The following is a 21,505-nucleotide window of genomic DNA, read 5'->3' on the forward strand; positions in this document are numbered from 1 at the left end:
TTCAAAATCTGTTCCCTTATACGAACATCAGAAACGTTCTGTGCAATTGCATCATGTACCATAGTATCTGAATAAGGGAGTCCACATTGACACTCAAAAGCACAATCCCTAGTAAGGCCTTGGAAGGTTGCAACCCACTCCTGATTAGTCTGACCTGCCGTACGTTTTGTACAAAAGAAGGTATACCGTTTGGCAACTACATTGACTGATTCTTTTAAATATGCATCTAATGCAGACAAAATTTCGTCGTGGGACAGAGTTGCTACGTCGCGTCAGGGAAATAATTTGACTATCACACGGTACGTGTTCATCCCTACTGAGGACAACAAAAAAGGCTGCCGCTCGTTACCTTGAATTCTGTAGCCGGCAAGATGGAATCCAAATTGGCGTGACCACTCCGTCCAGCTTTCCAGTGCAGCATCAAAAGGACGAAAAGTTGGTGCAACTGCGTGTTGTGGCTGCGTTAGCGGTGGAGCGGCGACTGCAGCATCGTTTTGCATCGCACGTTGACCCTGGATGAGCTGTCCAAGGGCATCCAGTAAGGCCTGCGTCTGCTGGTTCTGTAAGCGATAAAATTCGGACAGTAAATCTGGAGATGGTGGCGAAGCCATTACACAAGTAAATCAGGGCAGTATAGTTAAGAACGCGGTATTGCCTCGTCACCAATGTTGTGGGTTGGCAGGAGAGCCAACACCGTGTTACTAGAGGAAGCCAAAAGGCACGTGTTTTAGCTCACTCAGGCTGGCGTTAGGTCTGGAACAGGACAAGGAAATTAGAATTTAGAAAAACGGACGTAGCTGGTGGAATACTTAACTTTAATCCATTAATGATGAGCGTCGCTCTTCACTGTACATGATTCAGTAGCTATAGTAACTGGTAATGGCGCCTTGCTAGGTCGTAGCAAATGACGTAGCTGAAGGCTATGCTAACTATCGTCTCGGCAAATGAGAGCGTATTTTGTCAGTGAACCATCGCTAGCAAAGTCGGTTGTACAACTGGGCGAGTGCTAGTAAGTCTCTCTAGACCTGCCGTGTGGCGGCGCTCAGTCTGCAATCACTGATAGTGGCGACACGCAGGTCCGACGTATACTAACGGACTGCGGCCGATTTAAAGGCTACCACCTAGCAAGTGTGGTATCTGGCGGTGACACCACATTGTACTATTGATAAAAGGAAATATTTTAATACAGGATGATAAAAACCAACTGCGTTTAACAAAAATGTGAACGAATATTCCGTGAATGGGTTTCCAAGTTCTATAATGGATCGAAGGATGACCTATGCCATATCACATCTATAATCTAGGTTTAAATTAAGTTTCATAAAAGAGAAAACTATCAAAAATGGTCTACAGTGACTCTCAATTATCTTTAATTACTTATATAATTTGTCGTAAATTACAGTGGTTGATGTGGTTTCTTAATAATTATATAACAGAAAAATCATCGCGTTTCAGATTTTCACTTCAAGTAGCAAATGTGAATACCACGAAGTTTAATTGACGATCAACACTAGTATTACGTAAAAAGGGGATGTAACAGATGAGACTTCTGCAGTTCTGAATGGAGCCTTATGCAACCTTATGCGGCATTGCGTGCGATCATTATCTTGTCGGTGGTTACGCAGCGTCAGGGATGGCAGGCGACGCACCTCCACAAACTCTCTCGAACTTATCCTTACTACTGTTTACCGAAGTTGGTTTAAGAAAAAGGTATCTGGCTGTGTTGTCAACTGACCAATCAGCGTCTCAATGTTAACCTTAAGCTCCGCCTACAAAAATTCTGTCTATTCAATGAGAAACGTTATACTTTTCGTGGTGGGGCAATGTTTTTAATGTTTGCTACATAACAGAGACGTGTGTAGTCTCACACTAAAACTTGCAGCTGGTGTGACCCTTTTAGTGTTATCGTAAGATCTATAATGTTCTTCTGGAGGGCTCTATCTTTTAACATGGGCTGTGGGATGGACCTCCCGGCGGTCAGCCGGCGATGTGGGTGTCCCATTGTCCCGCTCTTATCGTAGGGCCTTATAGCCTACATGGCTCTGCTCTCGGCTTCTGTTCTCGTTTCTCCCCTCGGAACTGTGTCTGTTTAACGGTGGGAAGGTATGACATACATTTAGGCATTCTTGTGTTAGTCTGTGGTATTCCATTTGCTCACTCGTTGATCGTATTACATTGGTTAATTTAATGTCAGGATTTATTCAGAGCTATGTGACATATTGCCGGATTTGCTATCATGTCAGGGTTTTCATGGAAGATATTGGATTTGCCTGACACCTTACAATTAGATCGATGGTCACAGGTAAATCCCTGCTTGAACCATGCACCACACTATGGGCGTGGGCCATCGGGGCAGTATTATGCTATGGGTGACATTCACCTCGACTTCCACGGGACCTGCGGTAGTAATCCGTCTTCCCAGACGGCGATGGCATCTTCCAGCTGGATAACTACCTCTGTCAAAAGACCTGTATTTTGCTACGGTACTTCGAGGAGCGTAATATCGGACTCACATTGATGTCTTGACCACCAAATGCGCCTGATCTGAACACAGTGGTTTACATCTGGAACGCTATTAGGCACCATGTCAGCAACCACGAGGCACTGGCACGTAATTTATACGAATTATGTGACGTGTGCATAGACATTTTGTGCCACATACCTTCGGAAATCTACTAAGGACTTTTCGAATCGATGGCACACGGAATCGTTAATATATTGCTTTCCAAAATTAGATCAACTCTCTGTTATGCAGTGGTCATAACACACACACACACACACACACACACACACACACACACACACACACACACACATACATACACATACATTGAAAATCAGTGCCATAACACACGCGATGAACAAGTGAGTAACGACATTAACATGACACATCTCAATGAGAGTATTGCCAGAAGTGTCAGACACATTTCGCCACATTTTGAGTAAGTGCATGCAAGGTGCAGCAGTAAGCGGAAATTTATGAAGAACTGAGTAAAATCAATGCACTAAATTGTAGCTGATTGGGACACCTACCACGGACACGAAACAATACGGAAAATGTAAGTACAGAAACGTACATAACCTCTAACCTCGAAACAGCTCTCCACAAATACGCAATAATTTTCCTTCATGGCTAGTTTGCAGATGACATGCTGTCAAAAAGTTTACGAAAACGAGCACTAAAATCGATGTTTAATAACATAGTTCAATTAGCGATGTAATTGTAAGGTGAGTGTCCAAACAAAACGAAGCAAATTGCAAATATTGTATTTCTTAGGCCTACAGTAGTTAAATTATTACAAATGTGATATTATACTTTACAGAAAATAAAAATTTAACCCACAGAAGATGACACATTGGCGTCAATACACGTCTGGGGACATATAAAAATAAACTAATTGTGTTTGCATAAGGCTGGTTCCCAAAATAACCCAGTTTTTGGATGTGTGATGCCTGGAGAAACATGTGACTCTCTTCCTCGCAGAACCGAGGCCGTTATCATGGCTAGAGTCAGTGATAGACGTATTAGCGCAAGGTCTTCTAGGGTGAATACTCTTTTGCCTCGTGCGTCGGTCGACTTTCCGACAAGAGAGATCATATTGTCTTGCTGGCAAGTTAGATGGTAAGTAAACCGTAAACCTGAAAATGGTCTTTATTGAAAAGTGTGGCCATTCCCTTATAGTGCAAAAAATGGCTCTGAGCACTATGGGACTTAACATCTGTGGTCATCAGTCCCCTAGAACTTAGAACTACTTAAACCTAACTAACCTAAGGACATCACACACATCCATGCCCGAGGCAGGATTCGAACCTGCGACCGTAGCAGTCGGGCAGTTCCGAACTGAAGCGCCTAGAACCGCTTGGCCACCGCGGCCGCAGTGGTAACACCGATTCCCGTCAGATCACCGAAGTTAAGCGCTGTCGGGCTGGGCTGCACTTGGATGGGTGACCATCCAGTCTGCCAAGCGTTGTTGGCAAGCGGAGTGCAGTCAGCCCTTATGAGCCAAACTGAGGAGCTACTTGATCGCGAAAGTAGCGGCTCCGGTCTCGTAAACTGACATACGGCCAGGAGAGTGGCGTGATGACCTCGTGCTCCTCCATTTCCGCATCCAGTGACGCCTGTGGGCTGAGGATGACATGGCGGTCGGCCGGTGCCGTTAGACCTTCATGGCCTGATCGGGCGGAGTTAGTGTATCTTCGCCTGTGGTAGGTTGCAACGTTATCACATCCGTTCGCTTTGTGCTTTTGGTATGTAAGGATGGCCATGTTACTCTCTGTTTATACCATAGAAGAATTCGGTTTTAGTGGTTTGAAGGTGTACCAGAAGCGGTAATTCATAGAAGACTTTCAGCAGAATGCGGGTACAATGTAATGTCACAGCAAATTGTTTACCAGTGGACTGAAGGGTTCTAAAGTGGTCGAACGAGAGTGAAGGAAGAGGAAAACTACAGCCACAACTGACGACAACACTGCGTAAGTCCGTGACTTAATCCTAAATAACAGACGAGACACTGCTGATGATGTGGCAAACAATATGCAGATTAGTCATGGTTGTGCATATGAAATCACGCATATCAGACTTTCACAAAGTCTGTGCGATATGGGTTCCAAAACAACTCGATGAAGAGCACAAGCGTAACGATGAAAATCTTTCAGCACTTACTAGAATATCATGCTAACCAAGGTGAAACGTTTCTGAAAAAGAGTCATCACATGGACTCATCACATCGAACCAGAAAGCAAGCGCAAGAGCATGAAAGGGAAACAGTCGGAATCTCAAGTCAAAAAGAAATTCACGAGTCAACCTTCTGAAGGAAAAGTGATGCTCGCAGTTTTTGGACCTCAAAAGGGGCACTCCTGGAACGTTAACTGGAAAAGGGGTCATTAGTCAAATGGTTCAAATGGCTCTGAGCACTATGGGACTTAAAATATGAGGTCATCAGTCCCCTAGAACTACTTAAACCTAACTAACCTAAGGACATCACACACATACATGCTCGAGGCAGGATTCGAACTTGCGACCGTAGCGGTCGCGCGGTTCTAGACTGAAGCGCCTAGAAGCGCTCGGCCACTCCGGCCGGCTGTCATTAGTCAACGTTGAACGTTATAGTGAAATACTTTTAAACAAGTTGAAACCTTCAATTCGCAATAAACACAGAAATCCTTTGGCGGAAGGCGTCCTTTTGTTACATGACAATGCGCGCCCGCATTCCACCGCCCACTCCGTTTAAACTCTTCAGACGCTGAGTTGCGAGGTGTTGGAGCATCTTGTATTCAGTCAAGATACGGTCCCGTCGGTTTACCATCAGTTCGGTTCACTTAAAGATGTTTTAAGGACCGTCGAATCAGCTTCGATCGACATGTGAAGAAAGCGTTGCATACTTGGCTTGTTGCGCATTCGAAAAGTTTTTTTACAGAGGGCTTCGGAAAGCTTGTGCAACGATGGGTCAACTGCATTGAAAAGCGGGGTGACTATTAGAGTAATGACATCAATAAAACTGCGTAATCTGGGTGTAATAGATTATAAAAATCGGTTACAGATACTTATTGACTTACCCCTGTCGCTCGTAAACAGCAGGGTCAACAATTTCGAGTGGTTAAATTTCCTGTCTCTCAAAATTAATTATGGGCAGGCCACGTCTTTAAGATCTACCTTTTAAATTTTAATTATGAGCAAAGTTATGTTCATAACGCGAAATTACAGCCCTGGGTACAGATCCTAAAGCAGGGAATTTGCATAAAAGCTTAGTCTGATTGACGCTATCTGACCGGAGTTACAATTATTCGTGTATGGTATAATGTGACTGAAAGTATCTGTCTGAAAACTGGTTGACTGCGTATAACTTAATGTAAGTGAAAGCAGCAAACAGAAACACTGTTTAGTTAAGTACTCAAATTTATTCAAAAACACCTCTATAAAAACAATATCAAATTCAACAACGAAAAACGTGACAATTTTGTTTATCGAAATTCATGTGGAAGGTTAATTGGATAGCCTCCGGCATCTTTGTATTTACTGCTTGCCCACTTGAGAATTTACACTCTAATAAAGTACAACGATAATTGTAATCTTTGCAAATTCCTGACTGAAAGTTGTTGACTATTCCCAGAAGTTCACACAGTCATACTAGTGCGATGAACCTGAGACAGGCGATTGTCCAGGCTTTCAGAAATGCGAAATCGAATTAAGCTACCCTGCGGCAGCTGCGTTTTATGCTCATCGTAAATGGACAGTGGTGCACAGAGCTGTACGCAGCAGATGTGTTGGCCCCTTCGAGAAGGCGTTGTCATCAGCATCTTGTAGCAACTGGTAGATGTTGCGTGCTCAACCGCGATGCAGTGCCAAGTCGATCTGTCCTCTATTGCTACTGTACCCGGATTCGATGTGGACACCTCCTCGATCAAAGCACAAGTCGATGCGGACACCTTCACGTCCTAACGTCAAGTCGATGGGGACACCTCCGTGACCAAACCCGAAGTGTCTTTCTTGTGGCACTCAGTTACATCCTGCTAATTTCTTACCGCGAAAGCTTGTCAGTTGGCAATAGCAGAATTAAGAAGCACTGAGGGGCCAGTCGCGAGGTTTCCCTCCAACTATAGAAACCCCACAAAATAGCTCGTCTCCTTCAGACGCCTATCACAACGTGAAAATCTCCCCTACTGCCAAAAACACTGACTTCAGTGCTGCGCTCTTGACGTCACACGCAATTACACGAATTGCGCCTTTTCCCACCTACGCTGTTTGCCTCGCAAATAAGGCTTGAGAAATTAAGAAAGAGCCGCTATGAGCCTAGACTTAGTTTCCTGTAGTCCACGCTTTCCACAAGCGAGAGATGGTCACCATCAAAGTGGTCCGCAAACAAGGAAAGGCGTCCCCGGGTCCTGCAGTCGGCGCCACACTGTTCTCAAAAAATGGTCCAAATGGCTCTGAGCACTATGGGACTTAACATCTGAGGTCATCAGTACCCTAGAACTTAGAACTACTTAAGCCTAACTAACCTAAGGACATCACACACATCCATGCCCGAGGTAGGATTCGAACCTGCGACAATAGCAATCGCGCGGTTCCGGACTGCAGCGCATAGAACCACGTGGCCACCACGGTCGGCACACTGTTCTCAAGCTGGACCTTGGGCTGTGCAGCAGTATATGTGGATGAAAGCTTTCTGCCCACTGGGGTGGTAGAGCCGGCCTCAGTTCTAAGAATCCACCACCTGGGTCGTCGGTCTTTGCTCCCAAACAGTCCCGTTCGGTCGTAGCGTTCCCTGCTCGCCCGTCTCAAATACAACACACTACACAGAGTTAACATTAATAGAATCGACAAACTGCAGGGACGGAATCCTGGCTGGAAACGGAGGGAAAAAAGTCCTGTGGACAAGTGTCCGGAAATGCATCGTTGCTATGGTAGATGGCGCCGATAAATGAAAGTTGCTCTGACCAACTGCCTTGTGTTCCTCGTGTGTGGCAGGCTGTGTGATTGGTGCAGCGTATTGTAAGCAGTAGAATAGTCCAGTGTTCGTGTCGGCAACAAGCCGAGATGGTGTTTGTGTACGGTCAAGCAGAAACGGTCGAGAGGCAGCACAGCTACACCAAAACAAGTGACCCCCACAAACACAAACCACATCACACACCATTTCAAACCCTTTTTGGGCGTTTGTGTTCGGGTCCTTTCAGACTGATGAACGCGCAGGGAGGTGGCGGACTGTTCGAACAGCAGATTTAAAGGTCTGTGTTCTACGGATATTGAGACGAATTCTAGCACAAACTCGTAGCACGTGGCCCACCAACATAGTGTAAGCGAAACTGCGATTATGTGTATCCTTCATGACAACTGCTACTATCCTATCGCCTGCAACGAGTGCAAGGATCGTCAGCAGGGGATTTCTCTCTACGGGAAGGATTTTGTCGATTGTTTTTGCACCGGTACGATTTGTTGTCATTGCATGCACACTGTTGTAACCTCCCAACAGAAAAATTCCGAAACCTCCCAACAGTAAAAATATAGTTATTTATATCATTCACATTCAGCGTAACCTCCCAATAAATAATTCCGTAACCTACCAATAATACAATGTGACTAATCTCTCAATAAAACTGCGGCTCACGTATAACCTTTCAATAATTGACTGTGAATTTAAACTGGTAAATTTTGGACGTCAGGAGTGCTGCGTCATGGCCCTGAAAGATCATACTGAATAAATTGTAAATTCTTACCTCAATAAGGCCGCCGGGTAACGCGTATATATCTGCTCCTATAAGAAATTTTTTTGGCACAGCCCAGTGCAATGCTGGCCGACAGATTTGTCATATATAAAAAGAAACAACTGAATTTTCTTTACAATAATCGGGATGACCATGGATTGGAGAAATTAATAATTTCTTTAAATTGAGATGTATGATTGTCAAAAGTTAATTTTTATAAGAGAGATTATTACTAAGAAATTTTTTTAAAACATTTACATGGGACTTTATATAACAATAGTACATATTCGCGAGGCTGCTTTTACCTTATAGTACATCACTCAAGCACCGCCATCGCTCCCCACGACCGGCCGAGCCAACTCCATACACACGACTGCTCGCTACTTCTTACTCCTACTGCCACACAGTTCCTACTGCAGCCAACACTGCTCTTTGGTTTGAGATTCTCTTATAGCTTACATATCGCAGGCAGCGCGTGAGCAATCCATCGAAATTACATCTGCTCGAGTGCGCTAGCAACAAATTCCTTAGTCATGGACCTCTTACACCGTCCATTTCCGGACAAATGTTTGTTTTTCCTCAATTTCCAGCCAGGAAGCCGTCCCTGCAGTTTGTCGTTTTTATTAATGTTCGCCCTATTATTGGCAAGCACACTAAAAACATTCACAAATCAGTGACCCTGTCACTGCGTTAATAAAGGAAGGAAATGAAAATTACACAGAGCACCTTGCTGCCAGTCACTGTGATTCCACATCATCAGTAAAACGTTCCCACTCCGATTTGCCCTGTTGTCAGTCTCTGAATCTGAAAATCATACTCTAATTTTGATGAAAACGGCGTGCAGAATTGCCTTTCATGTTTCAAGTACTCATTAAAATAATCATATTTCTTTCGCATTTTTTGCACCATATTGGCTTTGCCATTCTTAATTTTTCAGTTTTGCTATTAGATTCGTTATCAGCAAGGTTAGGATCACAGTTATAATGACTTCTGGTCACGTTTGTTTTGAGGTTTTGGCATATTTTCGCAATTGAGGGGTTTGGCGCAAGAAGGATGCAGCTCCACTTTTTGGCGCTATTGAGTTGAACATTCTATCACATACAAAAAAAAGGTCCCTTCGTTTGGTGCAAGAAAGAGGCAGCTCCACCCACTAGTTTCAGAGAAATCCAACAGTTGGAGCTGCCTGTACTCCGAGTTTTCATAAAAAAAAGAGGCAGCTCCGGGAGCTGCCTCGTTCTTCCCCCAAACAATAGCGCGGAGGTTGTGTTACGTATTGTTCAGCAGAACGGTGTAAACATCGCGCGTTCTCTCTGAGGGATATTTTTTATCAGGTTTACGATCTGTTTTGTGACTTCATCGTCATTTGATTTCACGGTTTCTGTCAGTATGAGTGAATCAGAAGAGGAAGGAGCGTTTCTTCAGAAAACTGCGAGCCTGGTGGAGATGAGATTTCTACTGATACAGAAGAAGATCCAAGAAGCAGAGACGTAGTTGTTGGACCACTGAAGAGGAGAAAAGCATCGCGCAAGGAACAATGGGAACGGAACATAAGAAAACACCGAAAGGTTGGCGGAAAGAACTACAAGAGCACTAGTGAAAAAAACATGCCTATCCGGACTGTGTTTTACTAAATTTGACGTTGAAGCAAGGCATCGTATTATTAATGCTTTTAATGGCCTAACGACTAAGCATACCCAAGATGTGTATTTGGTTGGTTGCATTCAAGTTTTACCTGTTAAAAGAAATAGGCCAAAAAGTGGAACAGGAAAGCCCAGGGCGTTTTCAAATGTTTTATACTGTTCGAGTCGGTGAAACATCGCAAAGCAACTTTCTTTTGACGGATCTATCACACCAAAACCAGGTGGTAGGGGAAAACATAATACAAGACCCAACAAAATTCCAAATGAAACTGTGCAAAAGGTCCATTGTCACATTGACAGTTTTCCTAGGCGAGAATCGCATTACAGTCGACGAGACAATGGCAATAGACAATACTTGCCTGCCGACCTCACTAACAAAGCACCGCATCCTTTGTACATGGAGAAGCACTCTGAATCTCCAGTAGAATATGATTTTTACTTTTGGTACTTCAAGACACACTTTAACATCCGATTCGGGCACCCAAAATAGGACACGTGTCAAAAGTGTGACAACATACAAAAGGAACTCAGTGCCTCTCCTATCTCAGATGAGAGACGTAAGGAGCTCCAGGATGCCAAGCTACTTCATCCAAGTCGGGCGGATTCATTTTATCAAGATATTAAAGACAAGATGGCACTTGCACAATGTAATAATGACACCGAGATGTTGTGCTTCGACTACCAACAAAATATGCCTCTCCTCGAAGTTCCTTCTGGGGACGCATTTTGTAAACGGCAGTTGTGGGTCTATAACTTTGCGATTTCGTCTGATAAGACTGGAAAACATCATTATTATCTCCATGATGAAACCATCGGAAAAAATACGGCCAATGAGCCAATAAGTTTTATACATCTAAAAGATTATATCAAAATACTTTACCTATTTTCCGATAACTGTGTCTCACAAAATAAAAATCATTCGTTAACGCAGTAACTGTTTTACCTTGTGCAAAGTGGCCGCTTTGCGAAGATCGTTAATCGATTCCCAGAACCGGGCCACAACTTTATGCCATGCGACAGAGCGTTCGGTAATATAGAAAAGTGTTTGAGGGAGATGGAAAGAGTTTTTTTTCCAGTGGACTATGCTCGCATTATCATAGGAACCAACCCCAAATTTCATGTGACTCAAGTGGACCAGAGATTTATTTTCCACTTTGTTGACACGTTGAAGAAATTTTTTGTAAAGGACCCTTACCTATCATTATCGAACAAGAAAAGAGGAAAATATTTAATCACTAAGTACAAAATATTCCTTTATGAACAGCCATAAATCGGTTAAGGGATTATTCAATGCAGTGCGACCGTAGGGATGACTGTCTTCGACAGTGCGCAAATTTGCAACCAAGGACCTGCTAGTTTCATAACAATGGACCACCTTCGTCAAGCTTATGATTGTCTCCTCCCACTTAAAGACCAAAAGTTTAAAGATGTAAAAGAGCTGGCCAGAAACTATGTTGGGCAAAACGAAATGTGTTTTCACGACCAGTTGACGTCAAATGCTTCAAACGATCCTGAGGTGACTGAGGGGGAGCTAGAAGACTGAAGAAGAATTGTAGAATTAATGTATTACGCCAATAATGTTATACTTTCTTTATTAATAAATGTGTTTTAAACTGAAATATGGTTAATTGTGAAGAAAATGTTCCTACAAAGAGTTTTTCATTCACTTTGGAGCAAAACGGCGGCAGCTCCAAAATTCAAAACTCTATTGCACGTACCTGAGTGCATGCGTTTGTGTGTATTCTCGTCAGCAATATTAGATACACCATAGCGTAAAACAAGGTTGACAATTTTTTCGTTTTGGTGAAAACTGAGTTTTTAAAACTTTTTTTAATTTGCCACAAACTGGAAAAAGTGGAGCTACCTCCTTCTTACACCAAACCCTTCAATTATGGTCCATTGTGGAACTTGCTGGATCCACCTGAGAATGTAGCCTCTGTTGCTGTTTGGCAGTTAGTGTTTATCGTCAGTCGTTTCGGTGGCAGACGTGGTGTTCTCGCGGGTGGAGGCGGCGGCGTGGCTGGACGAGAAGAGCTGGAGGCAGGAGGCGAGCGTGGCGGCGGCGCTGGAGGCGGGTGCGCTGCCGCACCTGGAGCGCGTGCCGTGCATGCTGGAGCGCGCCGTCTTCCCCGCGGGCAGCAGCTTCCTCGTGCGCCTGCCGGAGGTGCCCGTCGGCGTCGGCGTCCTGGAGATCGACGGCGAGGTGAGCACGGGGGCCAGCTCCCCACTCCCCGTCCTCACACTCGCGCTATTAAGTTCTCCGGCGCGCTGGAGGCAAACAGTACACTGTGTCCGGAATAAATCTTCCAGCCGAGTGCGCACTATTTGGGAACTTCCTGGCAGATCGAAACTGTGTGCCGGACTGGAACTCGAACCCAGAGCGCACCCTTTCGTGAGCTACAGTGTTAATGACTCAGCTATCTAGGCTCTGAGGGAGGGCTGTGAATTGCATCTGGGTAGTTCAATCGGAAAGACCGAGCGTGCGAAGGGTACGATTCTCGGTTCGAGTCTCGATTCGACCGATAATTGCGATTTGCCAGCAAGTTCCCAAACAGGGAAAACTCTGTTACAGAATGGAAGACTGCCACATAGGCAAGTACATAGATAATAAGGCCGGTATGCATCGTAAGTGATATGAATAGTGGCAGTCATCGGGGAGAGTGTTCCACATGGTCGCACGATTACCCATTTCCGTAATTGGGCCTGTCTCACGCGAACGACGAAGCACTGTTATGATGCAGCTTGTATCAGCGAGGATACCTTTCCTGGGCCGGCCGAAGTGGCCGCGCGGTTCTGGCGCTGCAGTCTGGAACCGCGAGACCACTACGGTCGCAGGTTCGAATCCTGCCTCGGGCATGGATGTGTGTGATGTCTTTAGGTTAGTTAGGTTTAACTAGTTCTAAGTTCTAGGGGACTAATGACCTCAGCAGTTGAGTCCCATAGTGCTCAGAGCCAGATACCTTTCCTGGTAGATTCGTGCTTTCGCTCGGCCACTACCATATGCCGGTGCGTATGTAAAGACCATGTCCAGAGACTCTCATAGCTGCTTTCTGGAGTGCTGTCAATACGTAATCGATTCTATTTCCCCAGTCTGAATCACCTTCCTTAGTATTGCTCCAGTGTGTGGGACCCATACCAAATAAAAGCACTCCGTATTCAGGCCACGATTGGTCTACCGGGACCCTCCGACCGCCGTGTCATCCTCAGTGGAGGATGCGGATAGGAGGGGCGTGGGGTCAGCACACCGCTCTCCCGCTCGTTATGATGATTTTCTGGGACCGGAACCGCTACTATTCGGTCGAGTATCTCCTCAATTGGTATCACGAGACTGAGTGCACCCCGTAAAATGGCAACTGCACATGGCGTCCTGGATGGTCACCCATCCAAGTGCCGACCACGCCCGACAGCGCTTAACTTCGATGATCTCACGGGAACCGGTGTATTCACTCCGGGAAGGCCGTTGCCCATATCAAATAAGACTAACAGGATTTAATTGAGATCGGAGTTGTCTGACGTTTGGGAATCTTGTGGTCAGAGTAGAGGAGCGTTGTTTCTCGTGATAATTCCGTGGTGTCCACATATCCCCCTCCCCCCCCCCCCCCCTACATGGTCCCCCACAATTACAGATATATTTCAAAGTGATGAATCTAGGAATACATTACAACCCCTTCCAATCGTTTTCATAAGGATCGCGAAGACAAGATTAGCGAATTACAGCACACACGGAGGCATTTAAGCACTCACTCTTCACGCTATCCGTACTTGAATGGAATGGGAGAAGTCTGTAGTAACTGGTACAATATGACATAGCCTCTGCCATACGCTTTACGGAGGTCTGCGGAATACAGATGTAGATGTGTAGTAGAGACTTCTCCTCTCCTCATATTGCATCAAATGCCACCATGACATTATCAATAAATTCTGTTAAATCAGTTTTCTGCCATCAAAAGGTATATAAAAAAAGTACTGCGGCTTATTTCGCACTGACTATAGTAATTTCTACGAAACTGCGTTTGCTACTTGTTGGCGAAGAGGAATTTTAGATACTTTTAAATTTTACAACTCTTAATGATTTCTTACTTTCTGTATTCTTCTTGACTGGGCGCTGCTCAACGTTGTTTTTACGCGGAACGCTCGAACGGCTGTTAGCGTGTACGGTTTGTAGACTGGTCGGCACCGCGGCATATAGTAGTCCTTTGACGCTCCACACCGTTCCGCGTAGTCTCCCGTTAAGGTAGTTAATTTAGCGTTTCCTTCCACTTTATCTGATAGTGATTCGGATTCCTTCGTCTTTTTTAATCTTATATCGTTTCAATATTAATTCTTCACTTCACCAAAACCCCACATCCCTGTGACCATTTTTAAACTATTGTGACCCTCTGCTGCGAATCACTATGTTGTTGTTGTTGTGGTCTTCAGTCCTGAGATTGGTTAGATGCAGCTCTCCATGCTACTCTATCCTGTGCAAGCTTCTTCATCTCCCAGTACCTACTGCAACTTACATCATTCTGAATCTGCTTAGTGTATTCATCTCTTAGTCTCCCTCTACGATTTTTACCCTCCACGCTGCCCTCCAATGCTAAACTGGTGATCCATTGACGGCTTAGAACATGTCCTACCAACCGATCCCTTCTTCTAGTCAAGTTGTGCCACAAACTCCTCCTCTCCCCAATTCTGTTCACTACCTCCTCATTAGTTATGTGATCTACCCATCTAATCTTCAGTATTCTTCTGTAGCACCACATTTCGAAAGCTTCTATTCTCTTCTTATCCAAACTATTTATCGTCCATGTTTCACTTCCGTACATGGCTACACTCCATACAAATACTCTCAGAAACGACTTCCTGACGCATAAATTTATACTCGATGTTAACAAATTTCTCTTCTTCAGAAACGGTTTCCTTGCCATTGCCAGTCTACATTTTATATCCTCTCTACTTCGACCATCGTCAGTTATTTTGCTACCCAAATAGCAAAACTCCTTTACTACTTTAAGTGTTTCATTTCCTAATCTAATTCCCTCACCATCACCCGACTTAATTCTACTACATTCCATTATCCTCGTTTTGCTTTTGTTGATGTTCATCTTATATTCTACTTTCAAGACACTGTTCATTCCGTTCAGCTGCTCTTCCAAGTCCTTTGCTGTCTCTGACAGAATTACAATGTCATCGGCGGGCCTCAAAGTTTTTATTTCTTCTCCATGGATTTTAATATCTACTCCGAATTTTTCTTTTGTTTCCTTTACTGCTTGCTCAATATACAGATTGAATAACATCGGGGAGAGGCTACAACCCTGTCTCACTCCCTTCCCAACCACTGCTTCCCTTTCATGTCCCTCGATTCCTATAACTGCCATCTGGTTTCTGTACAAATTGTAAATAGCCTTTCGCTCCCTGTATTTTACACCTGCCACCTTCAGAATTTGAAAGAGTGCATCCCAGTCAACATTGTCAAAAGCTTTCTCGAAGTCTGCAAATGCTAGAAACGTAGGTTTGCCTTTCCTTAATCTATCTTCTAAGATAAGTCTTAGGGTCAGTATTGCCTCACGTGTTCCAATATTTCTACGGAATCCAAACTGATCTTCCCCGAGGTCGGCTTCTACCAGTTTTTCCATTCGTCTGTAAAGAATTCGTGTTAGTATTTTGCATCCATGACTTATTAAACTGGTAGTTCGGTAATTTTCACATCTGTAAACACCTGCTTTGTTTGGGATTGGAATTATTATATTCTTGTTCGCTGTCTTATACATCTTGCTCACCATATGGTAGACTTTTGTCAGGACTGGCTCTCCCAAGGCTGTCAGTAGTTCTAATTGAATGTTGTCTACTCCCGCGGCCTTGTTTCGACTCAGGTCTTTCAATGCTCTGTCAAACTCTTCACGCAGTATCACATCTCCCATTTCAACCTCATCTACATCCTCTTCCATTTCCATAATATTGTCCTCGAGAACATCGCCCTTGTATAGACCCTCTATATACTCCTTCCACCTTTCTGCTTTCCCTTCTTTGCTTACAACTGGGTTTCCATCTGAGCTTATGTTATACTACACTTAGTATAGGTTTATGATTGGGCAGCAGTGTTCTGGAGGATAGTACTTCAGTCAAGTCTTCGGTGATGAGATTAAGTGGAGAGTTTCCTCTTACTGAAATGCTTGATTTTATTAGGTGTAATGGCTTCTGCAGACCTTGCTATCACACCTTTATTCAAGTAAGCAATTAATACTTGAATATACCTCTTTCAATGTCAGATTAGCTCTAATGTAAAGTACTTCTTCAGAGAAAGTGCAATTTCTTTTCCCTAGAATATATTTCTCGATTTGTCAGAGCAAGCAAACTTTATTCCTGACGTGTATGAAGACAGACAACATAATTGCCTCTTTTCTGTATTAAGTCAAACTCTAACTCGGATATCTTTTCAGAACAGGGGGTGACTGGCAACTCATTCTGAATATAATTCAGAAATTCTCAGTGATGGGAAGTTTTAAGTAATTAACTTCGATCTTCGACAAAATGCTGTCTACAATTCAAAGGGATTCCAGTTTTAATGAGTATTGGAGACTTTTATACATACCGTAACCTGTGTTCCTATCTCGTACCACGAATTAAGTGTCAGCTGAATTCTCGTCATCTTCCTCAGTGGTGATGTTGGTACTGGGAGGCTTCCCGTAAGCCTTCTCAAAACGCTCTCTCCCTATTGCGTGCAGATCATTTTTTAATGGAGTGATTTGGTGGCAATGTTTAACGGTAACGTACACTGTTCTTGAGTTCCCTGTGCTTCTCACCTCTGAGTTAGACAAGTTTTTGAGGTGGGAGTACCCTCGATTAATTATGACAGTATTAATTGTGGTATGTGTGAGGATCCTCTTTCCACTAGGCTCAGAGAAATTTCCTACCTGGAGGGCAACCGATTCCAGTTTTACTTGGAATGCTTTTGTCTCGAGTTATAGTTCACTTGGTTCCGGCTGTCCTAGTGCTCCCTGTTCCCTTATAGACTCCAGTTTCATATTACTCATAGGTTCAGTAAAGCTGGGGTCATTATATGTAAAAATTAAGAAAACATCTTGGACTGAAAAATTCTGTTTTGACTCTTAAAGGTCTTTACAGTTACAAAGCCACAGCAAATAAATTCCATGAAATGAATGAATGACTGAAAATAGCCTGTGTTGTCCCATTGAGGGACATTACATAGTGAATAAAAGCTTGAAAATAGTAATACAAAGTAACAGTCACAGTAAGAATCAATATTTTGGAAATTATAACAAACTGCATATCAAAAAGTGAAGTTTATGAGAGATTTACAGGGTGTTAGGTTTGTAAGTGCAGATGTTTCTATTGATGGCTGAGGACAGTGTACTGAACAACGTTACATGAATATTTGCTTAATTTGCAGACTAATAATGTTTTTAGGTTGGCACAATCATGTGTTGATTTGTGGATGCGTGGACTCCAGATGGATTGTCTACACTGACAGATGTAGTCCACTTTACATCGCAGTTACGACCGTGTAAAAAACATCAAATAGTAAATTATGTGTCTGCGGGAAGACTGTAAGAGGCGGAGAAAAAACAACTTACACATTAAAGTGGGTACATGTTAAGGTACCAATTATCACAGTAACTGTGCCTGTACCCCTAACAACCAATATATCAGCCATTTTCAGTTTCAAAATTTTTGTGATATACGAGGATTGCTTATCACTTTTACTGTTTAACTGTGCACTAGAAGATAGACGTAAATGTCTCAAACATAGACCTCAATATTTAGAATATTAAACGAATCATTGCAGGAAGGGACTCGGTTGGAACCGAGGTAACAGGCTTTTGCTGTAGTTTTACAACATATTCTGGATGAAATCATTTTAATGAATCTTTTAAAAAGAAATAATCAACAGTACAAACTTAGAATTTCAACTACAAAACAAAGTACATGTCGAATATACACCGATAGAAAAAGAATCGCAACACCAAGCAGTTGTGCGACATGAACGAAAGTTAGTAGAAGTGTGTCTACATTTGAAAGATGACGTCCATTCAAATTTCGCGTCAATCGCGTAAGAGTGGCGCTAATAGCGCCACTGCGAGGGTGCAAAATCAAGTTTACTTTAAATACACGCTGTAACCGGTCGTGAACTTCAGTTACCTTTCAGAGTGGACGTGGTAAGCTGACGTTAGTCAAAAATGCCTTATAGGCGACAAAGTCGTCATTTCCAGCACCTCACTGACTTTGAACAAAGTTGTGTAATACGGCTGCGAGAAGTTGGATGTTTCTTCTGCGACATTGCAGAAAGACTTCGCAGGAATGTAGCCACTGTACATGATTACTGGCTGCAGCGATCACGAGAATGTATGGTCGCAATAAGACTGGGCTCGGGATGGCCACGTGGCAGCACGGAGAGACAAATACCTCTGGCGCATCGTACTGCGTCTGTAGCATCAATCTGAGCAGCAGCTGCCACCACAGTGACACAACGAACTGTCACATCTGTTACTTCAGGGACAGCTCCGAGCCAGGCGCCCCGTAGTGTGCATTCCACTTACCCCAAACCACCGCCATTTGCGAATAAAGTGGTGTCAAGGGAGAGCTCATTGGATGGCAGAGTGGAGGTCTGTTGTTTTTTTCTAATGAAAGCTGTATCTGTCTCAGTGACAGTGACGGCCATTTGTTGGGAAGGAGGAGGCCAGCTGAGTGTGTGCAACCAACCTATCTACATCCAGAATGATATTTTCACTCTGCAGCGGAGTGTGCGCTGATATGAAACTTCCTGGCAGATTAAAACTGTGTGCCGGACCGAGACTCGAACTCGGGACCTTTGCCTTTCGTGGGCAAGTGCTCTACCAACTGAGTTACCCAAGCACGACTCACGCCCCGTTGCTTGGGTAGCCCAGTTGGTAGAGCACTTTCCCGCGAAAGGCAAAGGTCCCGAGTTCGAGTCTCGGTCCGGCACACAGTTTTAATCTGCCAGGAAGTTTCATATGAGCGCACACTCCGCTGCAGAGTGAAAATCTCATTCTGGAAACATCCCCCAGGCTGTGGCTAAGCCATGTCTCCGCAATATCCTTTCTTTCAGGAGTGCTAGTCCTGCAAGGTTCGAAGGAGAGCTTCTGTAAAGTTTGGAAGGTAGGAGACGAGGTACTGGCGGAAGTAAAGCTGTGATGACGGGGCGTGAGTCGTGCTTGGGCAGCTCAGTTGGTAGAGCACTTGCCCGCGAACGGCAGAGGTCCCGACTTCGAGTCTCGGTCCGGCACACAGTTTTAATCTTCCAGGAAGTTTCAACCTATCTGCATGCTAGACACTGGCTGTGATTTCAGTTGACAGCAAGAGCACTCTGGTGGTTATTCCGCGCACTCTGACTGCAAATTTATAAGTCAAGATGATGATTCGACCTGTTGTGCTGCCATTTATGGACAGCTTTCCCGGGGCGCTCGCCCACATACCACTGTCGCAACCCAACGTGCTCTACAGTGTGCAGACGTGTTGCCTCGGCCTGCTCGATCACCAGATCTGTCTCCAATCAAGCACATATGGGACATCATCTGGGGACAACTGCAGCGTCATCCACAACCAGCAGTAACCGTCCCTATACTGACCGACCGAGTGCAACAGACATTGAACTCCATCACACAAATTGACATCTCGCAGCTGTACAACACAATGCATGCACGTTTGCGTGGTTGCGTTCAACATTCTGACGGTTACACCTGTTATTAATGTACCAGCATTTCACATTTGCAATTACTTATCTCGCGCTTACATTAACCTGTTATCTTGTAATGTTAATTAGTTAAATACGTTACCTAGACAAATGTTTTCCCGAAAGTTCATCACTCTACGTTAATTATTTTTTGATGTTACGATCTTTTTTTCCGTCAGTACACATAAAAATGCACTTAACCAAGCTACAGTGCAATGAAACTGCCGCCGACGTGAATTGATGTTTAGCAAGCTCGCCTCGGTAATCGATCCAATATCGACAAATTCATAGGTATGTTAGCACAAAACAGATAAGAACAGGGCGCTCCTTGTGCACTATGCTGGACACATGGGAATTGCTGTCGACTTGTCTGACTCTGCAATAGAGCCTATCTGAGCCTTAGTCCTGTTCCTCTGATTACAACGACATGCAGATATTTGTCCCATACGAACTGCTAGGGACATTCTTGCAAAAAATAGTTCGCAGTATTTATACTATAAACTCTGCCAGTCAGTTTTGTCTTAGGGCAGACATTTACAGCGTGTAAGTATGCATAATACTGTACGTTGGGGTAGTGAATTATGGGCAGACTCTGCGGCAACTAAATGTTGGGGTGGTGGGTTACCGGCAGACTCTGCCGTCGCATTGGTGGGTAATCCTGCCCGAAAGTTCACTAGTTGACACATGTATCGTTAGCTGTCACCATTTGATAGCCACACACCTGATACTGTGTTGGCAAGAGAGAATACCATACAGACTTAACAGCTAATGCAATAAATTCTACTGTAGTGATTTTTTGGGCAAAAGCGAAGTATATATGTTGCGTCCAGTCGCAACAAAACGGTCTCTTAGCTGAATACCAGTGGAGAACAGAGAAGCAACAGAATGCTTCTGGGCTTTATGTCACTTAATCACTTCTACTACGGCCAGTTTCTTGCGAAGTACAACACAGAAAAATTTAAAGCGCGTAGTCTTAGCCATCGTTCCGCCTCCGCAGCTGAGTGGGCTGCACGGTTGACTGCCATGCGGAGGACACGGATTCGGTTCCTGGTATTACCAGGGGTTTTTCTTGGTGTGAGGGCTGACACGGGGTGTTCTGAGTCTCGTCAGACCAAATGAAGGGTTACGCTACCGATTACGGGTTCAATAATCCCGACGACGACCGGCAGAGCATTGTGCTGACCACATGCGCCTCTATACCGCATCTGACGACGCCATTGGCAAAGGGTGACACGAAGGTCGATCAGACCCGACAAGGAACTTTACCTATCCTTATAAAAACTTACACGTTGTATATTCTTAGCAGAATTTGCCTTATACGACAGATACCACAGCAATTTTTATTTGATAATTAGCTACACTACTGGCCACTAAAATTGCTACACCACGAAGATGACGTGCTACAGACGCGACATTTAACCGACAGGAAGAAGATGCTGTGATATGCAAATGATTAGCTTTTCAGGACATTCACACAAGGTTGGCGCCGGTGGCGACACCTACAACGTGCTGACATGAGGAAAGTTTCCAACCGATTTCTCATACACAAACAGCAGTTGACCGGCGTTGCCTGGTGAAACGTTGTTGTGATGCCTCGTGTAAGGAGGAGAAATGCATACCATCACGTTTCCGACTTTGATAAAGGTCGGATTGTAGCCTATCGCGATTGCGGTTTATCGTATCGCGACATTGCTGCTCGCGTTGGTCGAGATCCAATGACTGTTAGCAGAATATGGAACCGGTGGGTTCAGGAGGGTAATATGGAACGCCGTGCTGGATCCCAACGGCCTCGTATCGCTAGCAGTCGAGATGACAGGCATCTTATCCGTATGGCTGTAACGGATCGTGCAGCCACGTCTCGATCCCTGAGTCAACAGATGGGGAAGTTTGCAAGACAACAACCATCTGCACGAACAGTTCGACGACGTTTGCAGCAGGATGGACTATCAGCTCGGAGACCATGGCTGCG

General features: G+C 44.3%; 1 protein-coding gene and 1 pseudogene across 1 annotated transcript in view; one reads left to right on the forward strand and one right to left on the reverse strand.

Annotated features, from left to right (window-relative positions):
• The window catches only part of LOC126481809 (protein amnionless), a 131,339-nt gene that overhangs the window by 40,570 nt on the left and 69,264 nt on the right, over positions 1–21,505 (forward strand). The window contains exon 3 of the mRNA XM_050105764.1: positions 11,828–12,045. Within this exon, the coding sequence (XP_049961721.1) occupies positions 11,828–12,045 (218 nt within the window). The remainder of the gene's footprint in view (positions 1–11,827; positions 12,046–21,505) is intronic.
• LOC126482409 (5S ribosomal RNA) lies at positions 13,190–13,307 on the reverse strand (annotated as a pseudogene).

The sequence above is a fragment of the Schistocerca serialis genome, chromosome 5 (assembly GCF_023864345.2).
Source record: "Schistocerca serialis cubense isolate TAMUIC-IGC-003099 chromosome 5, iqSchSeri2.2, whole genome shotgun sequence".
Lineage (NCBI taxonomy): Eukaryota > Metazoa > Arthropoda > Insecta > Orthoptera > Acrididae > Schistocerca > Schistocerca serialis.